The sequence below is a fragment of the Triturus cristatus genome, chromosome 8 (genome assembly GCF_964204655.1).
Source record: "Triturus cristatus chromosome 8, aTriCri1.1, whole genome shotgun sequence".
Lineage (NCBI taxonomy): Eukaryota > Metazoa > Chordata > Amphibia > Caudata > Salamandridae > Triturus > Triturus cristatus.
In genome coordinates, this window is record NC_140591.1 from 1,116,331,321 (window position 1) to 1,116,355,670 (window position 24,350).

General features: G+C 45.6%; 1 protein-coding gene across 1 annotated transcript in view; it reads right to left on the reverse strand.

Moving 5' to 3' along the window:
• Positions 1-24,350, reverse strand: part of GRTP1 (growth hormone regulated TBC protein 1) — a 691,802-nt gene that overhangs the window by 336,783 nt on the left and 330,669 nt on the right. The window contains exon 5 of the mRNA XM_085622700.1: positions 3,720-3,816. Coding sequence (XP_085478826.1) covers positions 3,720-3,816 — 97 coding nt within the window. The remainder of the gene's footprint in view (positions 1-3,719; positions 3,817-24,350) is intronic.

The window sequence follows — 24,350 nt, forward strand, 5'->3', positions numbered from 1 at the left end:
CGCTTGAACTACTGGAGCAAGAAACTTTGTGTTAAAATCTACAGATTATTCAGCAAATGATGGAGTATGTGGCAAATGCAGCAAATCCATACTTATGTGAAAAACACTGTGGCCGCACAATTCTATAATTCCAGTGGCCCTGTTTTTACACAACTTTTGGCACCCAACCTAATATATAAGAAATATAAATATTTTACTTAAAAAGTGTGACAATTTAGACTATTCCAGGCCCCAAAGCTAAAAGATTAGCATGGGCGGCAGGTATTAGTCAAACAACTGCTCACTCTAAATTAAACAAACAGCCCACCATGTGACAGACTGTTATAAGTGCTTATGCTGCCAATTAAGGGCCGGCTCCGAGCACAGTAAACCACCAGCTCAAATTAAGCACTGTTGCCTCTCCTTCTCCCCTGTCAATCTTTCTTTATGCTGCAAGTTACCAGACCAGACGGAAAGGCGATCTGCAGAGGTATTCCGGTCCTTCATTATGGTAGTGCTGCTGTCATGGTGTTATGTGGAACGGAAGTCCTAAACGAAGGCTTTGGCCTCTCCCTCTCCTCTTCTAATCTCCAGAGATTCTGATGTGAGGCAAAGGCTACGTTCAAATGTTATATACCTATAATCAGAACATTCAGTGGCAGACTTCTTTGCCATCTCTTCACAAACCAAGGTGGGCTGGAAATCATATTTGTTTTATAACCAGTGGTCGAAGTGGGCGGGAACGGCAGGGCACGGCGTGGCCCTACTTCTTTAATTCTATAGATTCCGTGCCCCTACTTTTTTATTTGGAACATGCGTCCCTGGACCGTGGACGTAAGAAATATCCAAGCACTGCAGAGAAGGCTGGCATTATTGGCTGTTTGGGGACGGGCGGGGAGCAGAGAAGGAAAAGGTCTCCGTCTCTTGCTTCCTGCCCAGACAAGACAAGGAAGGTGTCTGCTTCTGCTCTGCCGTTGGCAGCTGCCCCCCCTCTCTTTCTTACTCTTATTCCCTCTCTGTCTGTCTAACTCCTCCTCACTTACCGAAAACCGTGACTCAAGAAATGGTTCTCACCCTCTTATTCTTCATGTCGTTCATTTGTTCCCCTGTGAAATGGATGCAAAAAAGAAAAACACTTTTGCTGGAAATGCCGTTTTGACATTTTTCTATTCCAAAGTGCAGCCACGGAAATAAAAGGTTCAAAATATGAAAAATCAATAAATAAAGCAAACCCCAAAAACATTAGCGTCACTTTACTCAGTTTGCCAGTGAAGCGCTGTTTTCCCCCGGTGGAGAAGTGCGCCAAACCTGGAGGTACTGCGATACCTGGTTGATGGGTGGATTGGAAAACAAAATGTGTACGGCGGCTTTGTGTTCACGAATGTGGTCTTTTTAAACCATACTGCTTACGTTTTGTAAGCATATAAGCAGTGGACATTGAAATGGGTCCTTTCTGGGCCCTGTAGTTTTCAGGCAGAAGCACTCACTGATTTCTGAATAGTGAGTGTAAAAGCGTTAAGTTCACCATGTTGTTCCTGCTTACATTTCACAAGCTTTATTTAATCTTTCATTCCCAATGAGTGTTTGCTTTTTCCAGGATGTTGTTACTTTTTCCTTTAGGGAGCATATTGCTCTTGCCAGTGCTTAATTTGAATTTTCAGCAATAATAAAAATGTCATGATAACTCCGGTGAATAAACGTCTTACTAGAGCGAGATCGGAGTTTTGTCTAGTGGAAGTTTTGACTCATGGAAAGATAGCGCAGAGGGTTAATGTGCCTGCTGCTAAGAACATGTACCATGCTCATCACAAAGTGCACATATTGTAAATAGGTTAGTGGGTTACTGCTTTTGACAGTAAGATCCTTTTGCTACTTGCAGTTTATAAGTTAAAATACTTACAAAGAACAGTGAGCTATTAGCTTTCATCTTATAGCTGCATACAAACTGCAAGGTATAAACTAGAGCTTTATGTTTTTTTTCCCTAAGCCTTTGATTATCCTAATGTTGCAAAAAGTGTTCATTTAGATAGAAATCAATAATGATTATTAAAGGGAACCTCCAATCATGGTATTAAGTTTTAAATTCTGAGTTTGTGTTTCTCCAGATCAATCACTATTAAACTCTACTGCCTACTAATATGGTTGTCATGTGACTCCTACACCTTGTAGTCCTTTGTCTGATGTAACATTTCCCATACAGTGATTTACACACGTAAAATTGATTGTCTCTGTGTATATTGCTGACAACAGAAAATCCATGGCTCAGAAACAAATGGCTTGTTCTTCCACTTTTAAGCATATTTGGGACATTCTGTGATTAGAAACATATCCCACTTTGTGAATTTATTTTAATGTCAATAACTCATATTAATCGTTAAATAATCATGTGTATCCATTGGTTGAATTACATAACATAATAATCTGTAAATGGTCAGTGAAATGCCAAACAAATACTAAAGATTGGGATGTTTTGCCAATCCTGGCCACACGTCTAACTCCGCCCACTGATCCAATCCTCAGGTTATTCCCGCCCTCTGATTCTCCGCCCATAGTTCCCCAACTTTTTTTTCCCCACTTCGACCACTGTTTATAACACACAATCTAGGCTCATGTCTGCCATGTGTGACAACCACCGTTTGCACGTACTCAATATCTGAGGGGAAAGAACACTTAAAAACCTCTTTTATTTATTTATTTTTAGAGCTTTATATAGCGCGAACTAGACCCGAATATATCACGTATCAGAGCGCTTTACATGAGCACCAGTTTTGTTACAGATGGAAACATTCATTTTTGTTAAGCACAGGCAGATTAAGTGATCACAGGATGTTGAGCGTCGATGCCGAGACTCGAACCCGGTTCCCCAGCTTCGAGGTCAACCGCTCTCGCCGTTAGGCTACATCCTCTCCCCAAGCAGACATTGATGGCCACCTCAAAGAAGGAATTTCCAATGAACCAGCTATGGAAATATGTCAACTAATCTCTTGGTTTGGAAAAAAAAGACTAAGGGACTGGTTTGGACTTGCGTGATAATGGGAAATGCACGCACTTTATAAGCGTCTGATGGAAAATGTTCGGCTGGCACATTCGCTTCCTGATTTACCACTCTGCCCAGAAAAAAAGTATGTTTCAATAACGTCCACTGTCAATCAGGCCCAAAATATTTGGTCAATGCACAAAAAAGGAAATCAAAGCAACCTTTTGCTTGAAACGTAATGCAGATCACTGAGGACACAAGAAAGAGAAATTTCAATGTATTTGTTTGGGGAGAGGAGTTGGCCTAACAGCTAGGGCGGTTGACCTCGAATCTGGGGAACTGGGTTCAAGTCTCGGCAATGACGCTTAACATCCTGTGATTCTGGGCAAATCACTTAATCTCCCCGTGCCTAACAAAAATGAATGTGTTTCCTCATGTAACATAACTGGTGCTATGTAAAGCGCTCTGATACCCGATTCGGGTCAAGTTCGCGCTATATAAAACTCTGTAAAATAAAAAATAAATTGTTTAGTTTTTACTCTTGCATATCCTCCCCATCAAAATGCTGAACATTTTGCTAGTACAATGAAAGTTCTTCCTAGGGGAGGCATTGCTACTAATGCATCATCCACACGTTTCTCCTTTTTAGGCATGTCACATTTCAAAATAATTATCTTGATAAGTATTTTTCAGCAATACACAGATTATGCTTAAAGCAAGGTGATCAAAAACAGCGACTAAATGCAGCAAAGGTTAAGCATACCAGGTAGAATTCGTCCAAGAAGAGCATCTAACAACCAAAAAGATTTCTCTTCGTCTCGTGTTATAAGAATCAGGTATCCCGTTATAAAATTCATGCCCTGAAAAACAAATAAAACAATTAGAAATGGTTTGTTATATCAAAGATATTTTGGAAAAGACAGTAGCTTGCAACAGTCACTCCATCTTGCTTAATTTAGGGAGCTATTTATTGCATGGATAATTGGCCATTTTCTTTTAAATGAGGCAGCTCACCCTACAAAAAGTAGTCAAATTAAGTACAACACGTGACCTGTGCAGTTGTTAACAAGTAATGATAAAGCCAGTGCGTCTGGCTTTAATGTGCATGTATCTGCATCAGTTAAGAATTTAGAGTGAGCCAAACCTGTATGTTTTACCAATGCTTGTTATGTATGTCACATGTATGGCACACAGCAAAAGTATCAGGGAATGTGAAATTCAAATTCGGACGGTTTAACAATCTGCGCTCTACATACTTGACACCAAAATGATTATATGATATGCACTCGACACCCCCACACATGTCTTAGATGAGGGGAGGAGAGCTGCTCTGGTTCCCTCACACGGCAAAGACGAAAGTGACGAGCAAATTCATTGACCTCGGTCTCATGTTGGCCCAGAGAGAAATTACATGGCACTGGAAATCCCGGGAGGGCCCATCAGTTGGGAGATGGATGGCTGAGCTGTTGAAATGGTCTAGATGTGAGAGTGTGCTTAGAAGGCGACAGGCTGCCAAGGCGGGTGACGAGAAGGGCTTGGAGTGGGCGAGGGCCTGGGAGATGATAGTACAAGCTCTGCAGGATTACCGGCTGGAGCGTACAGAGCACGAACGTTAAGAGGGCGGGGTTCCATGAGGCTTGGGAGACTACATGCAAAACCCGAGGAATGGCAAACATTAGCGTTAGAACCCACAATCATGGCCCACATCAGCAGCAGTTGGGGGGTGGGTGGGGTGGAGGGGAGTTGTTGGGGTGTTGTTGTAGTGTTTAGAAGAGCGCCGACAGGAAGGATCTATGATTGCTGACCATAGGGGACCGGGGCTCCAGGGCAGCTCTCCTTGGGCACCTAGGATGTGCGTACTGATAGGCCTTAGGCACTGCTATCACGGGAGGGCACTGGTGTGGACTGAAGCTGTGGACACGGACAATACTGGTGCCAACCACTCTGAGTGATTGATTGTAGCTGGCGGTGTTTTTGGGGAGGGAGTTTGATGGGTATAAACGCAGATACTATATTAGGCTGTTGACTTGACATCTCTGTGAGGTGATCGCCATGATACTCTGAGTCTCTGTACTAGTACGCCGCCCGGCCCCCGGGATGTGGGCTGAATGGCTGTGTGCATTGCTATAACGATGGGTGTGCTCTGAGATAACATGCGTGTACAGGTTGAATTAATGGATGCCTTATTCATAATTCTGCATTAAAAACATGTTTTAAAAAAAAAAAAAAATGAGGGGAGGAGAGGGCTGCCTTCTGTCACATGGTTTGGATCTGCGTTTGGATCTGCCTCAGAGTGCCCACATTCCTCGATAATTACTGTTTTCAAAGGAAATTGATAGAGGGATACCTTTCTTGCTCTAGAATCTAGAATGATATAGCTGGAGCTTACTCCCAGCATACTTGATTCATGTCAATATGCAAAAATAAAAGATTGCTATATCTATTTATGTCTTTCATGCTGATTGTATTAGTATCTGAAGATTCATTAAAAATGTTTCTTCACTTGGGTTAGGTCGGCTATAATTCTCATGTAGAGAACTGTTCTGGTGGGGGAGCAGTGGATTGCTATTATGGCTGCAGTACTATTATATTTTCTTTTAGTGTCAATCGGGAGATACCGGATGTGGTGGTTGCTATGTTCTTATGTTCCTCTGAAACAATAACACCGGTTATATAAAAAAGAAACCGACTTGTTCAAATGTAATTAATTGTATTGCATGTGTTTATCTTATCATTGGTTCTGTCAACTGCTAGTACAATATGCACAATTAATAAAAACTGATTTACAAGAACTGTATGCCACATGTATAACAATTTTTTCACATACTAGCAATACCAATAAGTCAAAGGAAGCTTCATTTGGCGGGACATTATGTATTCATTGTAGGAGAGTAGGGTCTGCAATCCTATGATCACCCAGATTTTTTGCTTTTGCTTCATTGGTTTACGACTTTCTCCGGCTGTGGGCCTGCCAATCAGACCCACAGCCTAGCTGTTCTCTCTCGAAATTAACACACATGTACGTTAGGTGCATCCACTAATTGGAACTGGGCCGCCTTGTCAGTCCCTGTCTCAGCATACCACAGGTATCCAGGGCATCGGTGTACCCAGGGCCTACCAGGGGCTGAAGCATGTATTATGCCACCCCTGGAATGGCCGCCCAAATCTGACACAACTGGCTGCACGACAGCTGGGGCCACGTGGTGTAATCACCCGTTGCTGTAGGTGTAGTATTCCTACACCTAAACCCTAAAATGGACACATGGATTCCTATCAGTCACTCCTATAGCAGGCCTTATCAATCCTGAAGGCAGAGTGCAGGGAATCATGTGGGACGGTGCTCTGGCGCGAGCTGAGCCCGTCGACGGCTTGCGGAACCAAGTCCTAATAGCCGTTCCATGGTGACGCGGGCCAACTACTTTTAATGCATTATAATCCTTGCGGTTATCTGCTAACTTTGGCATCGCATCACCTATACATGTCGAGTAAGGTGTCATACGAATGGGAATACGAACCCCTCGCCAGTCCTGGTGCCGGGGTTAGCATTCCCCCCTTTTAGAGGGACACGACATGGAAGTAACCTTGAACCCCGGTTAAAGTTGACTCAAGCCTCAGCATCACAAAATGGATGCTGCCACCAGACACAAGTCTGACCTCCTGCTGCTGGGGGACCTTCCAGCAAGGGGAGCTTGGACAAAGGGTTTCCTGTCGAGGGCGGTGTTAGCACCGTCCCAGACAGGGTTTGTGTATCCCAGGTAGGCAGGGCTGAAAGGAAGGTGATTGCAAGTGGCACCCCGGTGCTCACTGTGCATAGCCCGGCTCAAACCAGTTTCGGGGGCACACCAGCCCCTGAGCTGGCGCGAAGCCGGACAAAGGATAGGGGTGTAACCACCCCCCTCCTGGCTCCACCCATAGGTAGAACCTAGTCACGGGCCAGCCCCTTTTCTTAGAATAAAGGTAGGAGCGAGTCCCCTTCCCAAATTGGATAATCAGATAATCGGATAACTCCGAATCACGAACTACTTTCCACGAAAGGAACTCTTGACTATTTCTGAAGACTCTCCCTTGTGGCTAAGGAGTAGCCACCCTGCACCAGCAGGCACCATCTAAGCGCTTGCGGTTTGCTGTAAGTCTCTCCTACGGATCAAGACTGCCCAGCTCGACGAGACCCGAGTCCCTGCCATCTCTGACCTTTTACCTACCTCATCAGCCCAGCTGAGAGTCGTAGGTGTGACGAGACCTGCGGGACCGGCTATCTTCAGAACCTGCACGACGCTTATCTAGCACGCCCACCGAGGGACCCTCGAGTGAGTGCACCTAGGGTTTGAGAAGCCCTAACCCTGAGCAGCTCCAGCATCGAAGTCTGCCTCCCCAGCATCCCCGAGATCTGCGTGGGGGCCCTTCCGCTCCTTGTTGTTCACCGCGTTGTTCGACCACTTGCCGACCGGCGTGTGGCCCTCTTCACGACGCACCACGATTGTTTCATCACTAGTCTGGTTGCTCCAGACTGGCTCTTGCTCCCCTTCAACAGAGGAGTACCACGGACCCTCCTGGTCCACTCCCGACGCCATCTTGACTCCCCCGCTTGGGTTGCCACTGCCAAGATCCGCTGCCCCTGCCTGGGCCCAGCATCATCAACAGCAGACACCTTCGTGGGACAGCTCGCCCTCCATCCTGGTCGCCGCCGCGCCTCCTGGTCCGAGGAACAGCCGAGTCCGACGTCACCCACTCACCTGGTCGAGGTGACTTCAGCCGGTACCCTCCTGGTACCCACACGATCGCTGGCTAGCGGTTGAGAACTGAGTCCCCTCTGCTTTCATGTTTCCTTCATCACCGATCCAGGCTTGGATCGCTCCGAACATCGTCACTGGTCGCCTGCCAGCAACTTCTTCTTTCAGGCTCCTGAGACTACACGAGGACTCCCGACATCTTGCCGAACTTCACGCAGCCGCAGCCTCCGGGCTAGGTAACTCGAGCATCTCGGTGCTCCATCGCAGGTTCGCTCTACAAGTGTCCAGTTCCTTTTTCGTTTAGTCCCACTGATCGGATCACTCCGGAATCAGTACCTCCAGACTCTAACCATTCGCATTTCACTGTTAGTGTAGATGGTTTCTCGTGCCCCTCGGGCATTTGTGTAAATTGTGTAACTGAAGTATTTTCCTAAGAGTTTTGTAGTGTGCTTAGCTCCCTGACTCATAAAGAGCCAGGGTAGTCTTGTTATAAATAAATATCCTTTTATTTTCATAACAACTTGTGTGGTGTCCTTTCACTTGGTGTTCAAGGGGTATATGTGATGGTAAACAGCTGGCTTAACACGCCCTCTAGAGTTTAGCCTAAAGACTGCTCGTATCCACGCTACTAGGATAGCTGGTCTAAAAGGTTGACTTACAACCAATCATCAATAAGGGTCGTTTGGAATGATACACAGTGATCACTAGAATAGTGAGCACTACATATCAGGCCAACTTCTCACATTCATACCTTTGTATTCAAATGATTATCTTACAAACATCAGTGCTTAATTTGAGCCGGGGGTTTCCGGTGCTCGGCACCGGCACTTCATTGTCAACAACGGGGCTTGTAACAGTCTGCCAGGTGGTGGTTCTGCTTGTCTAATTTAAAGATGAGCACAACAGCAGTAGTTTATTAATTGACTATACTTTAAAAACGACTATTCACTGCTGCCCGTGCCATTCTTATAGATTTGGGGGACTGGAATAGTCTAAATTGTGACACTTGTCGGAGTGTGATTTTTAGTAGTTGTGTTTGTACTGCCATTGGAATCGCAGGTAGGGGCAATGTGTGGTGCGAGCTGCAGTGGGCTCTTTAAGAGGGCCCTGGCACATAGTTTATTACAAATTAAGCACTGCTTACAATACATAGAAATGTACTTCACTTCGTGCTGCACTGTAAAAAATGTATTGTGTTCAGAGCTCATGTGTGACAAGAAGGAAGTATTGTGATAGGAAGTGTAATGGTTCATTGTAGTTTTGAGACATAAAATAGTCCCTCATGCGCTGCAATCGACACACTTCCGAGGACAAAGAATGATACAAAAAGAAAGTGTGCACAGTCAAGACAGACTTAAAAGTCACAGGGTGATAACCATGGAAAACAATTATAATACCTTTATTGTACGGTTCAAAGTTATTGTATTTTTAATATTCTAAAATATTTCAAAAGTGCTAATGACTAACTCACTGCATATAAGAGACGTAAAAAAATTACCAAAGAAGTACGGTCTTGGTGGTCTATATTAACCTCACAAGTAGATGATAGGATACTTTCCAGACAGACCACCTAAGGATAGGCATTAAGTACCCTAAATTCGGTAGATACAAATTCATGTGATAATGGTGCCATACAAGGGTGCAACCTATAGTATTACTGACATAGTTTGATCAGAAAAAAACGGGTTCTCTTGTTATTTCCTCTATCTTGTGGTGTAACAGAGTTAATACTACAACATAAAGCGAATATATAAAAAAGATAAAACCAAATAACACACAAATTAAGCAATCCTGACATTCTCGTCATTCATAAAGGTGTGTTGTCCTGTCCAGTGATGAACTTTTATTCGAAACAGGTGAGGAGAAACAGATAAGAACAGTGTGTAAGGGATGAGAAAGCAAAGCACTTAGCCACACACGCATGCAACAGTTATTCAAGCTCCACACACGCATGCAACAGTTATTCAAGCTCCACACACGCATGCAACAGTTATTCAAGCTCCACACACGCATGCAACAGTTTTTCAAGCTGTTCGCTCCAAACTGACAAACAGCAACATTTACAATTTGATTAATTCCAATTCAGGCTGATAAAATCTAGGGACGTCTTCCCGAGACCTGAACGCAGTGGCATGAGGAATACAACTTTATGCAAAACATGCAGTGACATCATCGTTTTAACCACTTCCAGCAAGACTGATATGATTTAAGCACTTTCTAGCAATAAGTTCTTGAAGTGGAATACAGAGAACCACTTCTCACCACACTAACTTTGGGGATGTCAGTAGCTCAACCAAACCTTTGCCGCGCTAGCTTAGCATCCTCAAGCCATACTAACATGCTGCGACACCAAGAGTTAACTATTTCTTGTCATGCTGACAGAGTGACCTTAGTGTCTACCATAATGAAATGAAGTAAAACGATTTTAACTACTTCCTGACATGAAGTAATGTCATTGGTTTGACCATGTGCTGCCATGCTGAAGTGCATGTGTAGGAGAGTAGGGTCTGCTATCCTATGGTCACCCCAAATTTTTGCTTTTTGCTTCACTGGTTTTTGACATATTGAGGCTGTGGGCCTGCCAATCAGACCCCCAGCCTGCTGTTCTCTCTACTAAATTAAAACTATGCACCCTAGGTGCATAACCAATTGGAAGTGGATCACCCTGTCAGCCCCTGTACCAGTGTACACTAGGTACCCAGGGCATTGGTGTACCCAAGGCCTGCCAGGGGCTGAAGCATGTATTATGCCACCCCAGGCTTGGCCTAACAATTTGACCCAACTGGCTGATCACTCAGCTGGGGTAAGTTGGTGTAATCACCTCTTACTTAGGTGTAGTATACCTATACCTAACCTTAAATGGGACACCTGGTAACCTATAAGTCACTCCTATGGCAGGCCTTAACAATCCTGAAGGCAGAGTGCGTGGTTCCATGTGAGATGGTGCTCTGGCATGAGCTGAGCCTGTCTGCAGTGGTCGGAACAACTTCCTTCTACTGTTTCCAGATATCGTCATACCATATACTCTTAAGTGCATTATGAACCTCGCGGTTAAATGCTATCTTTGGTTTGGCTTTATCAAAACATGTCGAGTAAGGTGTCATACAAATTGGAATACTAACCCCTCGCCAACTCTGGCGACGGGGTTAGCATTCCACCCTTCTAGAGGGACACGACATGTACAGTACCTGAAACCCGGGTAAAATCAGACATAGCCTCAGCTCCACAAAATGGATGCTGCCACCACAGACACAAGTCTGCCCTCCTGCTGCTGGGAGTCCTTCCAGCTTGGGAGGTGTGGACAAAGGGTTTCCTGCCAGGGGAGGTGCGAGCACCACCCCAGACAGGATTTTGTGTATTGGTCAGGTAGGGCTTGAAAGAAACCAGACATGCCTGTGGCTCACAAGGAGCCTCGGTGCATATGCCAGTTCAAACCGGTCCTGGGGCACACCAGTCCCGGGCCTGGGGCGAGCTGGACAAAGGATTGGGGGTGTAACCACCCCCCTTCCTGGTCCCACCCATAGGGAGGGACCTAGCAGGTAGTCCGGCCCCTAGAATCCGCTTAAAGGTAGGAGCTGTGTCCTAAGACTTCAGACATCCTGGAATCAACTTAATACTAAGAAGAAGACGGGAACTTCGACGCTCTGCTGCACAGAGGACTGAAGCCAATCTCCCCTGTGGTCAGGGAGTGACCACCTTGCTAACGCAAGCACCATCCAGCGAATCAACGTCTGCTTTGCCGCCGCCTCCCGCCGGAGCCCGAGCCCAGAGACTGACAAGACCTGGACCTCCAGACCTCTCACCGCCCGATCCACAGTCCCTGAAAAGAGGAGACCCGTGGAGGCACCGAGACACGTGGAGCCGGCCATCTTGGAACGACTACGACAAGCTGACAAGTGCAACAACGGAGGCTTCCTCCAAGTTGTGCTTTGGGATCTGAGAAGCCCAACACCCGAGCAGCATCTGCACCAAAGGTGAGCCCTCCAGCATCTCCACGATCTGCGTGGGGCCCTTCTGCATTTTGCCACTCGACGCGCCTAACCGGTTGCTGGCCCGCTGGCTAGTAGCCATCTTGGCGACGAACTTCAAGAAATACACCGCTGGTCTGGTTGCTCCAGACTGGCCCTTGCTCCCCTCCAAAGGAGCAGTCCTTCTGACCTTGCTGGTCAGAACCATCAGCTTATTTCCTTTTCCTACAACAATTGCTTTTGCCAAGGCTTGTTTGCTTCGATCAAGTCGCCGACGCCGCCGACAGCGAGAGCCTGCGTGGGACAGCTCGTGACTCGACTCCTGGACGTCGTCGACCTCCAGGGACCACGTGGCTGCAGAGACAAGCTACACCTTTCTCCCTGTTTGCACCCGACATTGCCTGGTACCCACCTGGTGCCACGCCGGTCACTGGCTAGTGACTGTGAACACTGTCCCCTCTGCTTACAGGTCTTCAACATCTCCGATCCACTCTTGGATCCACTGCATCGCTCCCGGACCGACCGCCTGCAGCATCTTTGTCTTCAGGCTCCACGGAACAGATAGAAGAAACCCGACGCACTTCGAGGCCTATGCACCCGCTTCCTGTGGGTGAGGTAAAGCTGGCACACCTGTGCCCAAGTGTAGTATTACATCTCTAGTGCCTGTGTTCCAAATCTTGAGTTCCTAGTCCATCCGGAAGATCCTCTTTGCAGTAACTTTGTACTTTTTACGCACCCATTGAAACCTATGGGAGCACGCGTGTGACTATTTGCTCTGCACACGCCACCCGTGGACCTCCTGGTCACTAACTGACGTTAGCTCCTTGTAGGCCCAGCGATTCTAGAGGCCCTAGGCCTTTTCCCTTTTCTGTTCGTGGTACTTATACCACTATTTTAGTATATGGTTTGAGTGGCCACCAGGGCCTATCCATATAAAGTGCAACTTCTGTGTATTCTACTGTAATCTTGTTTGACGATTTGTGCTCCTGTGCTCATAAAGAGACTAGGGGTTACTTTGAGAAATAAAATACATATATATTTTGAAAATATATCTGTGTGGTGTCCTTTCATTGGTATAAAAGGGGGTTACATTTGGTAAAACAGCTGGCTTAACACGCTTCACGAGTTTAGCCTCAAAGACTGCTTAGCCTACGCTACCACTAGGGCAGCTAGTCCGAAAAGGTTGACTTACAACCACACCATAAGGGTTGCTTGGCATGGTACAGGGTGATCACTTTAACTAGTGAGCATCATATACCAGGCCAACTTCTCACAGCATGACACTAGCTTAAAAACATCCTTCATGACATGCAGTTACATCACTTACTCTAAGACTGGCTTTTAACACGAAAGTGATTGCACTTGCCCGTTTTTAGTGTATTCCTGTTTCTGAATGGTTAATAAATTCTGTCCTATTTCCTACAATGAGAAACTTTATTTGGAAAACGATTAACTACTTTGATTCTAGGTGCCATCCAAAAGTTTAAAAGAAACCACAGTGTTCTGGTATGAATGATAAGTGCATATTATATGTAAAATGTGATATTTGTAAATTACTGTGTATGACGGCGACTGACTTTGCACCAGCCGACTGGCCTTCATGAGTCAGCCCCTTAATAAGGAATTTACGAAGACTGGGGCCTAGCAGTCTTAAAGGTCCAGATAAGCTTATTTGTGCCATATTTGCACCAGTTTATAATTGCAATTTGCGGACAAGTGATTGACCTGGAACCACATTCACCAGCTTTTTGAAGGTACTGGGCAACAGGTGACTGACTGGACAATGTTCCTACTGTCTTTTCAGGGGACTTACTTAGCCTATATGTTGTCACAGGTGCCCCTGACATGCATGACTCATTGGTGGCCTAACATGTACCACACTTTGACCCAGAATTGAAGAGCTCTTACAGGCACCGTCCTGGCATAACTTATTCCACCCCGGCCTACAGGCCTTCCAGAAAGAGAACTGCAGCCTATTTCTCTCCCACTGACCTAATACCCCAGTGTGCGCCACAACTACCTGTGTAGTAAATGGTAAGATGCAATACTCAAAAAGGGGGAGACCACAGATTGTTCACAGGGACCAAAGTGGAGGTGACATAAATACTTTTAATATCCAATCAAAAGGAATGGTCAATAAATTGTGTTCTACTTTGTATTCTAAAAGTGTTTTTCAATAAAGGTTGTTATTGCTCAAGACCTTACGAATCCTCACGGTATGGTAAAACTCAATTATAAGAGTGCAGTCCCTTGCACACTTTGCCACTGGATTCAAGCTAGCCTGGTTGATGAAGTATCCTGGGACCGAAACCGGTCCTAGGATACTGGTGTCCAGGCCAGGCAGGACCTGGCCTGGCAGTTTGGGCTGGACTGTTGCCGTGAATAACCGGATCAAGCCTGATTTGCATATGACTGGGTTCAAATTGGGGTGGCTTAGTGAGCAGAAGAACGATGATGGATTAAACACAGATCTGTGAACGGGGGTGAGTGTCTGAAAAGTTTCAGCACTCCGTCCATCATCTTCTTGTGTCTGCTATGTTCGCCCTAAGTGGCCAGGGTAAGCCCAGACGTGGGTCCCTTGCTCACCTTGCCACTGGACTCAAGCTAGTCTGGCTGATGAGGGATGAAACCCTGAAACCGGTCCCAGGATGCTTGTTTCCGGTCCAGGGAGAACCTGGCCTGGCAGTTCGGGCTGGACTGTTCCAATGAAGAACAGGGTCAAGACTGATATGCATATAGCTGGGTCCAAATTGGGGTGGCTCAGTGAGCAGAAGAATGATGATGAACTGAACCCAGATCTGTGCCTGGGGGTGAGTGTCTGAAAAGTTTCAGCAATCCGTCCATCATCTTATTGTGTTTGCCATATTTCATAATAAACAGATGGTAATAGCATATCTTATGCAAGTGCTTACTGACAACTGATTTTATAATGTGCGCTCTCTATGATCAGATCAAGTCCAGAATATATTTAAAAAAAACTAGAGAGTAACCCTTCACAGCAAAGGGAGCTGGGTTGAGACCAATAGTAATAATAGATTGTTCCCTTTAATATTTATAAGACAACCCTATTCCTACTCATTCATTCAATCATACATGCCCCAATATGTAGTCAACTTAAGTAAGAGCATTTACAGAATGAATGAATTGCCTTGCCAGTACTATAAAAAATATCTCTTCCTTTATTGACAATACTGTTAGGGATCTGTTGAACTATATAAATTGGGATGTATCAGAACATGCTTTGCTTATTATTGAATTTACAGAACTGATTTTAAAAAACAATATTTTTTTGTTCAATGGAAGCTTTTTTTGTCAAATTAAAGGGACCATTATGGGACCCAAATGCACCCCAAGTCTGGCCTGCCTATATGTAGGAGCACTTGAAGACAAACATATCTTCAATGAGGCTGGCCCCCTTTTATGAGAACGTGACCCACTAGTCACGCTTCATAGATGACGTGTTTTTTATCTGGGAAGGAGATAAAGTGGATCTAGACAATTTTATCAGCTGGTTAAACTGTGGAGATCCTAATCTGAGATTCACATCGTCCATGAGTCAAGCATACTGGGACTTTTTGGATATCAAAATTAAAGTAAGGGAAAATCATTTGATGGTGGACTTATTCACAAAACCCACCGATAGAAACACAACTTTACATTATGAAAGCGACCACCCAAGATGCCAGAAAGACAACATCTCCTTTGGGCAATTTCTTCGCTTGAGGAGAAATTGCACCAATAGGAGTAATTTTGAAATCCATGCTAGTAACTTGAAAATTAAGTTAAAGGATAGAGGTTACCCGAAGAATATTATCAAGCAGGCCTATAAAAGGTCAAAATAGTTCAATAGGAACTCCTCTTTGATAATGATAAAATAAAAGAAAACAAGGGAGCTAAACAGTTTTTTGTAACCTATTTGTCCAATATAAGCAATAAAATTAAAAATATTTTAATAGAAATTGGTCTCTTCTGCAAGAAAGAGATGGAGAATCCTTAGAGAAATCTCTTTTCTCCTACCGCAGCAACAAAACCATTAGAAATAGGTTGGTAAAGACATATAGAGAACCTGTTCTGTTTCACCAGAGAAGTATTGACAAAAATGAAAAAGTGATTGGTAACTTTCCCTGCAGTACCTGTAGTAACTGTAATTCAAGGTAGAGACATTGTTCTGGATGGCGTTAAACATACTTTTAATAACATGTTTAACTGTAGGACCAGGAATGTTATCTACCTCATTATTTGTCCTTGCGGAAAAGGTTATGTGGGGTAGACATCTAGAGAGGTCCGAGTTCGTCTTAACGAACATAGATCGGCATTAAGGACTAGAAAAGTGAATGCTCCTCTCACTGAACACTGGAACATGTGTAAACACACAATAGATGACCTTAAATGGTGTATATTGGGGAACAAATCACAGGAACGATGAGAGGTGGTGATCTAGATGTAAAACGAAAAGTGTGAGAACAGTTTTTTTTGTTTAAATTTAAAAGATACATCTATGGATTGAACAACAGAGAGGAGTGTGAGAGAATTCAAAGATAGTTGTGGAGATTTACCGAAAACTTTTGCCCGCCTATAATAATATTCATATGAACTATTGATAATGATAGGGAGTGTTTGGAGAAAAATGAAGTAATTACTTTTATTCTGGATATATCTAGTTGGATTTGTAGAATAAAATCGGTTTAGATACAGAACATAAAATCTAACTAAGTAACCTAGAGAATATGGAAATAGTAATTGATAATAATGGGCACTCAGTATTATCCCCATTTGGAAACATCCTTAAAAAGATGGCCGCCGCATCACATTGAGCTATCAGTATTATTTTTATTACGAAACACCTTTCAAAGGCTGGCCGCCATTTCACATTGATATAGAATGAGTATACGTTCTAGCGAGTTATATTTCAATTAATAATGATAACCGGTTATATTTGCGAGCGCTTTAGCCGTCATAATTAGTTGATTTAGAATCCCATAGACGGAGCGTAGAATTAGTAATCTTGATATATGCAATGTGAAATTTATAGCCTCATAAACTTACACCAGATGGCCCCCACACAATACAATACAACACAACATCACTAGAGGCCATGACCTTGGAAGTGACGTTATACGTGATCCACAACAAGCTACTGCATTCTTATAAATAGCTGGTTCTTTTCGCAAACTAATTAGCCGCTGGAAGACGTCCCGACCGTTAGAGGACTAAGGTGAGCGCTCGATATGATAAATAGGAATAGTCATTATAAACAAATGGTAGCAGGCAGGAAGGAAATGTGGGACCTTCACATGTACATTTTATGCAGATTAAGAATGCTAAAATGCTCCTTATAGTTGTGGTACATCTCTTTTAATTAATATGATTGGTCCCCTTTCGTTTATTCCATCACCGCAATATAAACGGATTCCTTGAGAGCGTTGTAGCATAATATAACATTAAATGGGCTAAAATTATAAACTTTATGAAATATTGAGACAAGTTGATCTTATGGTATGGGTGTCCATTACTTTCCAGGTACACGCTGACATAAGAGGCATTTTTAAGAATAACAAAAAAAAACGCACATTAGCGATCAGAGGATCACGTCTAACCACAGTAGACTGGAAGAGTAAATATAAAAAAGGTGGGCATAAAGATATTCGCTTAAATATGATGTAATAACAAATGAGTACCAGAGAATAAATTCATTTAAAAAGTCCTTTCTCTTTTGGTTAGGATAATTATATCTTTGGGACGCTTAAAAGCGAACAATTGAACATGAAATAAATGAGAGAGGGATTAATAAACCTCCATGAAAACATATATTCTGTATTTGAAAGGTTGGTTTATCTAACCAAAATATTTTTTGAAAAAATATATACAACTTTTTTTTTATTAATAACGAATTTAGGGTTAAAATGGAGCACTCTTGACCCTAATATTAATATAATGTTTTCAGATCATTGGAAGTGTGATCAAAGCACGAAGAAATAATTTGTCATCTCATTAAGATGAAGATAGAATTTGACTGCGCATGAACCTTTACTTTAGGTATGTGACAGTTGTATTTGAGGTTGCTTGTGAGGATGAATAACTGTAGAGTAGAACAATTGGCAAGGGGTTCATAGTTCCCAGTGGATTGTATTGCTATTTCCCCACCTCCCTCTTTAATTTAACATCCCCCACTTACAATAAATTTGAATTGTATTTTCAGTATTTCCTCCTTAGGGGCTTATTAAAATGTGACAGCCTTGTCAGTATGTTAAAATACCTTGTGAGAGAAAAATATTTACATATGCACTTTTCTTTTTATCTTGTGTATAATTCCAGATTCAACAATACTGTTTTTAATCTGTCCTGAAGAAGGTGGTGTAAACCAGCATTTCCCACCGAAACGCCGCATCAACACTTTTTCACTTTGAGTATTGTGTTTTTTAAATTCTTTGTTTTGTACTCTGGGTTTGTATAAATATATGATATCATTTATGTGTATGATGTATTATTGGATAATTCTAATCGAATAGGTACACAAAGAAATGTGATGTGCCATTGGTAATCTATGATTGCAGACACACAAGGGTATATGAAATCAAATTGTGTCCTTATTATCTATGAAATAGTTGTGTTTTTTAATGCAATTGTATTGTGTTTTTAATATTGTGGAGAACAGAATACAATTGTGAGTAACAACTTTCAATAAAGGAAGAGATATTTTTATATTACTGGCAAGGCAATTCATTCATTCTGTAAATTCTCTTACTCAAATTGACTTCATATTGGGGCATATATGATTGAATGAATGAGTAGGAATAGGGTCGTCTTATAAATATCCAAGGGAACAATCTATTATTACTACAGATCAAGTCCAGGCCAGTGCCAAAAATGACTCATATGAAGGAGAAAGGAAAGGAGCATCAGCCTAGTGACCTCAGTGTCACAGTTACGAAGACGTATTCATCAGATTGGTATCACTGCTACCTTCTCTTCCTTCATCAGTGTTGTCACGCTGTTTCCTCCACTCCTCTACCGCTTCTGTCGGTGAAGGGCTTGGGGACAACTTCTTCCAAACCCCATACTTACTGGAAACATATAGTAATTGGTCAATGGGGAGCAAGCCCTGCATTTAGTCAGACTGAATTGTGTGGAAGAACCAAGGCCTACTCTGTGTATATTTACATATTTGCAGCAGCTCTGGTGATCGCTCAGGCTCAGAATATGTGCAAATATGTACATGACATGGGTTGCAGGTCAGGCAGATCAGGCTAATGTTTGACTATGCTTCTTTTAAGGCTGCTGTCTTCATGGCACGCAGCAGGTGCCAGTCATGAAAGTAACCCACCAGGACTGCAGCTATTCCGGAAACCAGAGAATGTAGTGATTCTCAACATATTGTACTCTAGGCAAACGCCTTGACTCACCTTAATATAGTAAAAGACCTAAACAAATACTGAATACAGAGTTTCATATTTAAAGAATTTTGTAAATGACGATCATTGTATGCGCTTAACAAACACCTGATTGATTGATTGATTGAGTGATTGTATGTAAGTATGCTTTATGAATAACCACTAGAAAATCAACCTTTCTAGCATGAAGAGATATGCGATTGACGTTAATTCGGTTACATGTTTTCATAGTACAAGGCGGTTTATTAGTAATAATCAATGGATGGTAATGTTCCGTGCCATCATATGTTTTTTTCTGTACAATAACCAATAAAATGCTATGGCCCATATCTTAAAATACACATTGTGATTCCACTCTTTGATGCCCCTTAGTGTCATAATAAACAATACTGTTTAAATGGACTTTTCTAAGGCTGCCTTAAAGCACTTTATAAATAACTCTTTTGGGCGGCATGGGACGCTTCTAACTTTAAACGAACTCATGAATAATACTGGATGGCACTGCATGGAGCTATAACGCAATGATGAAAAAGACCCTTGGTGGCATTGCTAGTCGATATGAAGCCATTACGAAAAAAACTCTTTCCATGGGTGGCACCCTGCTATTATAAAGCGTTCTATAAATAATACTTTGGGTGCCATTGCCTGTCGATCCGATAAAGCGATTACAAATGGGTGCCCCCTGCTATCATAAAGCACTCTATGACAATTGTCCGGGTGACGCTGTGAACTGCAGCAGGCACTGGATAGGAGGTGTGTGAATATCTCACCTGAACAGGATCGGTTCTTGCTCCGCTGCTTGGGGGTGAACCTGGAGGCCGGACAAATGAGACCGACCGAATTCGAGGGACCGCGCCATCAAAGAGGAGTCGCTGCAGGCCAGAGAGAGGGGGATAAACTGATGCCAGCAGGACGAGGCGACACACCAGAAAGACGGTGAGACCAGCGATGCAAGGCGAGCGCCCCCCCCGCTAACCCTCGGTGCAGCGAGATCACACTAGTTAGGGGCCCCAGGTAAGTCCCGGAACATCCCAGCAACCAAGGCCCAGATCACCTCGCGGGGACAGGGGCTGCGACCAACAGGAGGCTCCCGAGGCTGAGCCCTTGCTGCGCAGGGTGAGCACAAGACACAATGGAGAACCACAGGCAGCGAGGGGTAAGTGGAATGAGATCTGGATTACACCGCTCGGCACCAGGCCTCGAGGTGCGAGGGAGGAGTAGAATTCCCCAAAGGCAAACGTGGAGGAGCGAAATTGAGGCCACGCTGCTGATCCCAACAGTCTCCAGGAGGCATCAACTGCACTGCCGGATGCAATTCACCCCAGAAAAGCAGAGCGCCCAGAAGAAGGGACACGCAAGAAGAGTTGATCTTCCGACGCCATCACAAAGAGGCAGGCTCCTGGCAATACCCGCACAGTACTTGGCCGCTAGTGATAGAATAACACTGTTTAAATAGCACAAGCAAAAATCAAAGAAGTTAACCGCGGGGACAAAGTGAAAGTGATCACGGGGGAAAAATGCTACCGCCGGCCACAGCTTGCAGTGCATGTGCGCGAGTGGTGTGCGCGCAGCAGTAATCACACCATATGGTGCCTCTGCTCAAGCGTGCGCCTGCGCACATGCACTGCAAGCTGTGGCCGGCGGTAGCATTTTTAGAAGCCCATACTTAAAGTCTCGCCAGACCAGCGCAAGCGCTGGGTCAGGCGAGACCTAAATAACTAAAAATAACTACAAAGCTTGAATTAGTATACATGTTCAGAGACGAATAAGTAATAAATAATTATTGTGAGAAAAATGCCTGTCATTCTGGGTGGGTTCATGAACTTTTGTTGCACGTGGGGAGAGGCGTATGAAAACTTTTGAAGACCACTTCTGCTCATAGTAATATGAGATGGTTAGTTTTACCCTGTAAGGGATTGTTGTGTTTTTGGACATTAAGGTGCCGATTCCGATCCTGTAAAACCCGGGTACGAATGGTCGTATGGAGCGTTTTCTCCGTACGACTCGTACTCGGGAATTCCACCGTACAAACCAGCAAGTACGATTCGTACTGAAATACCATTTCCGTACGAATCGTAAGAAACACCGTACGGCTAAAAAATACATACAATTCTGATCCTGGACAGCGCGTACGCGACGTCTGCACGGAGTCAGGCAGCGTTTTACGGACCAGCAAGTACGATTCGTACCTACAGCACTCCGCACAGCTATATTTTTACGGGAGCCAAAAAGCGCCGGAAAAGCTAAGTACGCTGCGATGCACGAGGAAAAGGGGGCCCACTACGCGACGTACACGCCATCACCCACATCGTACGCGTCATCATGTACGGTGCGTACCCCAACATTGCATATGTACGGGCCGTACCCCCCGCCCCCGTATGTACGGACCATACCCCCCACCCCCGTATGTACGGGCCGTACCCCCCGCCCCCGTAGGTACGGATCGTACCACCCACCCCCCGTATGTACGAACCATACGCCCCACCCCCGTATGTACGGGCCGTACACCCCACCCCACCCGCGTATGTCCGCACCGTACCCCAGGCGTACCCCCCACCCGCGTATGTCCGCACCGTACCCCAGGCATACAGGTGTACCCAATCCTCACTTATGTACGCACCGTACATACGAGAGGATTGGGGTACGCTTGGGGTACGGTGCGGACATACGCGGGTGGGGGGTACACCTGGGGTACGGTGCAGACATATGCGGGTGGGGGGTACGCCTGGGGTACGGTGCGGACATAAGCGGGTGGGGGGTACCCCTGGGGTACGGTGCGGACATACGCGGGTGGGAGGTACGGCCCGTACATACGGGGGGTGGGGGGTACGGTCCGTACATACGGGGGGTGGGGGGTACGGTGAGGACATACGGTGGGTGGGAGTCTGGGGGGGCCGTACGACTCGTACCCCGGGCACAAGTGTACTCGGGGTAGGGGTCGTACAAAGTTCGCTCCGTACGGGGCCTTTTCCATGCGCTTGTGTTTTCGGACAGACGGTACGGATCGTACTTGCGTTCAGTTTTACGAGTTGTAAGTAAAACTGTCCGGGGACGTCTCGTAGACTTTTCCCAAGGCGATTCGTATGTATTTTTCACGTGCGAATCGTTCTTCGCCGTTTGTACGGGACTTCTACAATTCGTACGTAAAAAAATGCGGATACGAGTTGTACGGGGGAAAAAAAAACCAGGATCGGAATCGACCCCTATGAAGAAAAAAAAAGTTTAGAGTACTGATCGAGAAGTATGTCAAAACAAAGGAGCCGAGTTTGAGACTATGATGCTTGCCACTGTTTAAGGATTCCATGTGGGCAACAGGATTCAGTGCTAGTGTTATTTGGGGGTATTTTTGAATACTACCTGTGAGACCGGCCTCACGGCGTGGCCCTCTCCATCATCCCGCCAACCTGCATCCACCCTCAAGACCCGACATCCCCGACTCCGGCCGCCCCAGCCACCCCCGATCCACGGGCTGGCCAGAGACCTGACAGACTCAACACTCTACCACGCATGCCCAACCGAGGGAGCGGGAACCCTCGAGCCAGACCCAGAGGCGCCAGCCCAGTCACACCTCGGGTCGCCTTCCCCGGGAGGACTCAATCGGCCACCAGGCCCCTGGGGAGCAGGCGCCTCCCCTACCGAGCGTCTGGGGTTCCTCCCAGACCCACCTGAAAAGACCAAGAAGTGAGCGGCAGGAAATCCCGCCGAACCCCCTCCGTCATCCCAGTCCCCCCTCTGCGAGCACTCCGGACTTCAAAGAACCAGCGGAGTATAACAAGGGGTGCCGGAGGAACAAGGACAGAGAAGACCTGGAACCATCTGAGCCTGCTGACGCTGTCGCGGCTCCTGAACGCTGAAGTCACCTGGGCCTGCTGAGTGACTCGCGGCCTCTTGCTATTGAACCATCTGAGCCCTGCGGACGAGGTCGCGGCTCCCGAACACTGAACCACCTAGGCCTGCTGAGCGACTCGCGGCCCCCAGCATTGAACCATCGGAGCCTGCTGACGGAATCGCGGCTCCTGAACTCCGACCACCTGTGCCTGCTGAGAGACTCGCGGCACTTCCCTTGAGGACGACTCGATAAGAGATCGCCCAGAGACACGACACCCTCCAGCTCGAGGATTGTGAGCTTCCGCAGGGTATTTCGCAGAGACACTATCTTGAAAGACTGTCCCGCTACCCCCATTCCCCACGACTGAATTGTGGTACGTTGTGCCACTGCTGTACTATTTGCCTTTTGGGTCATAAAGATCCCTGAAATCATCGATAAAAGAACTTATCGTCCTACAAAGAATACGTGTGGTGTCCCTCTGTTCACAGTGCAGCTCAGGGTGTGCGCGCCTGGTTCGGCTTACTTGGGAGAGGTGGGTCAAAGGGGTGGGCAAGACGTGTTCGAACCCCCTTCCGGCGGACGCCTTTCCAACATTTGGTGGCAGACGACGGGATCCGAGCCGACACCGAAGGAAAGCGTGCAGTAAACGACTGACGCACTACCAAACAGAAATGGAAGGAGAAACCTCCCTGGGTGCCACAGGTACCGAAATAAGCTCACCGTTCCGAGAAGATCAATTGGACTATTACACGCATAGAGAACTAAAACAGTTTTGCAAAGACCTTGGCATCGCTACCACCGGATTGAGCACAAAGGAAGACTACCAGAAAGTACTGAAAGCCTGGGTCGAGACGGGGGCGCCCCCGACCCAAACGGAAAGAGACTCTACCCATGAACAAACAAGCACCCCGGCGAGAAACAACGGGCCAGAGGGGAACCTGTCCGCCGAGGAACTAGCGGACCGAGAGAGAAGCCGCAACCACGAACTGGAACTGGCAAAACTAAAAATCGAGGGAGAGATAAAACTGGCAGAGAAGAAGTTAGCCGTCGAGCAGTTACGGCTACAAGGGGAACTCGAAGAGAAGAGACTCCAAAGGGAGCACGACGAAAAGAAACTCCAGCTAGAACATGAACGCGGCCTGAAGGAAATTGAGTGGCGGGCTAGACACGAAAAGTCACAGCCGCCCGGGAATCCCCAGCCCGCTCCCGCCGGGGAAACCAAAGTCCACATCCCCAAGGATGTGGTCAAGGAGTATTATAAGAACGATGATATCCAGCAGTGGTTTAAAGCCTACGAAGTCGCCATGACCTCTCACCGAGTCCCGCAGAAGGATTGGGGGGCTGGCCTATGGGGCCGGTTCTTAAGCGAAGGAAGAGACACTCTGCTCGATCTGCCCTCCGCGGTCATGAACTCCTACAGCCACATGAAGGAAGCCCTCGTGGGCCGGTACGGACTCACCCCCGAAATGTACCGAC